Raw genomic sequence first — 4918 nt, forward strand, 5'->3', positions numbered from 1 at the left:
GCGGATCGGTCGAACGGGTCGGGTATAAGTGGGGTCACGGGGCTGAGGACAAGAGCGGGAAAATCAAGGATGCTAGGGGAAAGGATTTCGGGTTTTCGGGGCGAGAAACCCGACCCGATTTGTGAGAAAACGGGCATCAAAGGGTTGATGTTGAGGTTCTTTAGGGAGTTCCTTCGCTCGTAGAGCTTGAAGCCTGACTGCTGCTGTTGCTTCTTGTTAGCGTTGGGCTTTATGGGCGGGATGCTGTGGTTGTGGTGGTGTGGGCTTGCGGGCTTCGAAGCCTGCTTGGCTGTCTCTGATGAGCCCGTCAGCATTTGGACCACCTGCTTGAAGGAAGACGTGTCTGCCTGAACGAATGTTGTCGGGTACGGGTTTGCGGGTTCGGATCTCGTGATGGGCTTTTGAGCCTGAGGTGACAGTAGTAGCCCATTGCTGCTGCAGCTGCTGCTGCTTGCGGCGGTTGTAAATGGTGCTTTGTGGTTGTTGTCTTGGTACCTTGGGGACATGGTGGACTCCATTGGTGACTCTCTCTCTCTCTCTATTTCTCTCTTTCTCTCACACACACTGATTTCTAGAGAGAGAAAATAATAACAACGGAAGAGAGAGAGAGAGAGGAGGAAGTGGAGGGGACTTTAGTAAGAGTAGAGAGAGATGGAGGTGAGACTTTGGTTACTTTGGTTTTGTATTTGCTGAGGGACATTAAAGTCTTTTCTCACTCTTCTTCATTCTGCATATGCCATATTCTAATCCATCCCTACGCGCACTCTAAGCTGTGTAACCCACTCAACTATATAGTTACATACATAATTACATATTACTCCCTCCTCCTCTAAAATATTCATGTCCTTTACATTTTAGTATATTAATAATTTGACGTATTTTAGTAAAACATTATTAGATTTTTAGTTTAATGATACAATTGACATACCAAATTCTTTCGTAAAAAAAAAACAGGCGTTTACTTATACAATTCTAGCAAAGGCAATAATTTTTCAGTGTTGGATTAAACTAATAAGAATCTAACGTTAGTCTCCTTTAGCTTCAGGCTTCAGCAAGTTAACCTACGCGCATGTTGGCAGGTGATTCCAATATAACAATTGAGGTACTCGAATTTGGATTTGTTTGATTTCCTTTTTTTTTTTGTAATGTCTATTTGAGGGATTTAATAAGGTATGAAGTTTAATGTCTATTTTTTTTAGACTTTATATTCCGATGTATATTAAAAAAATTTGAGGGATTTAATAAGATATGAGGTTTTCATGATACATTATTATTTGATTTATTAGTTAATATAATAATAATGTTAAAAATAATAATAATTTAAAGTTATTTTATTTAATTTAATATTTATAATTTTATGTATATAATATTTAAAATTATATATTTATTTTAGAAATAATTAATGAATATAACATAAGATAAAGTTAGACTGATTTAGATTGATTTTTTATTATTTATCAAATATTTTTGTTAATATAATTAAGCCTTATTAAGATTCTAGCTTTGACTGCAATTTCTTATTAATAATTTTTCCATAAATATAAAATTATTTCCAAAACAAATTTTTGCCAATGATATTTTCATGGCAGCTATATATACTACCGTTAAGATGGAAAATGAATATTTGTAAAATAAAAATATGTATTTTTTTATGCAAATATGGAATAAGATAAAATTTAAAATTTATTATCAACTTTTTTTGGATTTTTTATTTATATAAATAAAATAAATGTAATAATTATCGAAGTAAATAATTTAAAAAATATTTAGTGATTTAAATTTTTCGATCTTATCTCATTTACAGTGTAAATGATATGACATTTTATATATCTCGTTTACATTATATATATATATATCAAGGATATAATATAAAACGGCGCATGCACTAAAAAATGCGTAATATATTTTATTTCATGACTTATCTTTTCGAATCATAACCAGTCGATCGAAACCTCCAATGCATGATTTTGGCTTCATGTTGATTCCTATTCTACTGCTGCAATCCAACCAACTTGACACATCCCAATAAAGTATATACAGTATCATAAGTAACATTCTAAATGAGTTGAAAACAACATTCAAAGTAAATACATAAATATACATTTTTTACCTCGCAGCCAGTAGATACTGGTAGATTCCTCTATCTAGTGGACACTATTGAGAAAATTTCTAATAGATCCAGCTCATCAAAAGTGGAGTGCAACCGGCGATGTCCCTGACGCCCCACTGTGCCGCCGAACAAAGTGACTGGTACGTCCAGGCCAGCACAGCCGAGCCCCAGAAAAGCGTCCTACATTCTCCAAAGTCCCGGAGAAACGGTAGCCAACGTATGTGCACCATGTTGTTGGACTTGTCAGTCATCAGATACCCTCCGATAAGTAACATAATATAGCACCTGGAGTACTGTCAGAGAGTCTCCAGATTGTCTGTCGGGGGCATCTAGCGGACACGATCCCGCAGCCACACAAGCTTGAGCGTGAAGGACTCCTTCTTCTGCGCAGCCTGCTGTGCCGCCATCGAAGGCCTGGCACCAAGCAGCTGCTCCACCATATCCCACGTCTCCGTACCGTACCACCTACCGAAGTCACGGAAACACCCCCAACGGGGTTACCGTGTGCGCGTAGACCTAGGTGGTACGTCACGTCTTGCAGGGTGATAGTGACCTCACCCCAAGGGAGATGAAACGTGTGCGTCTCCGGACGCCATCGCTCCACACGTGCCGAAATAAGGAAATTGTCAAAAGTGAAGTCCCTAAGGGGCACCATGTCACCGAATCCAGTCTCAACCAGATACGGGACGATAGCATCGAGCGGAGGAAGGGTATGACTCACTCGTCGAGGCAGTAGAAGGTGAGAAGAATAAAAAAAATGATTCAACCTTATAAAGAGATTATTATAAATTTTTGTTTTACTTATTTCTTACTCTTTTTTTTTTGGTTTAGTAATTAGATCAGTTTAACATGATACACAACACATTAGACGTTAAGCAAATATTTCTATCTAACATATGGCTACTTCTAGTTAAGAACATACTTTCATATTTCTAGCCTGCACATTCATCTAAATTACATATGTTATTAAGCAAATCCTAATTATGACGTTATAACTTCTAACAACCTAGCACAAGAAAAACAGAATTTCAAACCAATAACTAAGTCATAACAACTTTGCACAAGCAAATAGAGTTCTAAATTCCACCTAGATATATACCTATCTATAAACCATTTAACTACGTTCTTGTCACTTCAGGATTTCCCTAACAATGGTCATATACTTAGATTACACAAACAGAACGCTACTAACCTCGAAGTCGGCCGCCCCGGCGTAATGCGACGTCTCGTTCGGCCGGTTAATTTTTCCGTCATTCTCCGCCTGCCGCGTCATTATCGTATTAGTCTAAAATAGGGTCGGAAAGGGTTAAAGAGGAGAGAAAGAGGTTGACTAAATCAAAATGGGCCCGGAAGACCACTGTAAACGATTTCTACTTATAGGTGCGAACAGAACTTATCTCGTTTACAGTATAAACGAGATATACACGTGGCATCTGACGTGTCTTATCTCGTTTATACTGCAAACAATATACATGAAAAGTCATATCGTTTACGATGTAAACGAGATAAGACCGAAAAATTTAAAACGGTAAATAATTTTTATGTCGGTAATTATTATATTTGTTTTATTTATAAAAATAAAAAATCCTTTTTTTATGCTGTCATTGTCATATTATTAAAAATGTTTGAATTCACTAAACTGCAACACATAAGGACACAAACATGGTCATATTTAATTATTTATGAACATCTTTTGTTTTTTTTTTTTTTTGGTACATGTATCTTTGCTTTTCAACCGCGTTAGATTATCTTTGACCGTCAAAACTCAGATCAATTACGACATTTACTAATAATGCTTCTTACCGTTAGATTATATCATTGACCATCAAATTAAAACCATTTATTTCTTCCTTCAACGAAATATTTAATTAAAATTTTGACTAAATTAATTATCAGAATAAAAAATGAATCAATATAGATTGAGTTTTACTCGTTGAGATCAATATAAAAAAAATAAAGAACTTAAGTTTTTAATTTATTTATTACTCAATTTTTTTTAAATATTTTTCTACCAAACATTTTTGGATATTGGTTTAGATTACCTTTACTAAAAAATTTTAATAAATATATTTTAGATACATTGAAATTTTAATTATTTAAACTCCGCCTGTGTTACACTTGCGGTACATAGCCGGTTCCAAACCCGGATAAAGGAGGAGGGTTGTGTTAGGTCTTCGACAACCAACGTAAAAATATAGCCGAACCCCCCATGACATGAATCAAAGACATTATTGCGCTAAAGCTAGGTCGTTACCCGGAAGTAATGCGCCGTATGGCTCGAGTACGATGTCAAAGCAAGAGCCGCTGCATCGGTGCCCGGATGTAGTGTTAAATGAGCAAGGGTTCTCGCGTTTTCGTGAACGGACGAGGGTAAATAAGCTAGTTCACAAAGGAAAAGGTAAAGGTCGAAGCGACAAAAGGTTGAGATTTGGGACATGGAACATAGGCACTCTAACAGGAAAGTCCATGGAGGTGGTGGACACCATGACAAGGAGGAAGATTAACATTATGTGCCTACAAGAAACGAAATGGGTTGGTGCAAAGGCTAGGGAGTTGGATTCTTCTGGTTTCAAACTTTGGTATACAGGAAAGGTGAAGAATAGGAATGGAGTTGGAATAATTGTGGATAAGCAGTGGAAGAAGGACGTAGTTGATGTCAAGAGGGTGGGAGATCGGATCATCTCTATCAAACTTGTGGTGGAGGGAGGTGCTTTTCATGTGATTAGCGCCTATGCACCGCAAGTGGGTTCGGACGAACAACACAAGATAAGGTTTTGGGAGGATCTAGAGAGTTTGGTTCAAGGCATA

At 36.9% G+C, this 4918-nt stretch overlaps 1 protein-coding gene across 1 annotated transcript in view; it reads right to left on the minus strand.

Annotated features, from left to right (window-relative positions):
• The window catches only part of LOC107468342 (VQ motif-containing protein 4), a gene marked incomplete at its 3' end in the record, with an annotated part of 902 nt that extends 239 nt beyond the window's left edge, over positions 1-663 (minus strand). The window contains 1 exon segment of the mRNA XM_016087611.3: positions 1-663. Coding sequence (XP_015943097.1) covers positions 1-518 — 518 coding nt within the window.
• Positions 664-4918: the final 4255 nt, after the last annotated feature.

This window comes from Arachis duranensis, chromosome 10 (assembly GCF_000817695.3).
Source record: "Arachis duranensis cultivar V14167 chromosome 10, aradu.V14167.gnm2.J7QH, whole genome shotgun sequence".
NCBI classification, from domain to species: Eukaryota; Viridiplantae; Streptophyta; class Magnoliopsida; order Fabales; family Fabaceae; genus Arachis; species Arachis duranensis.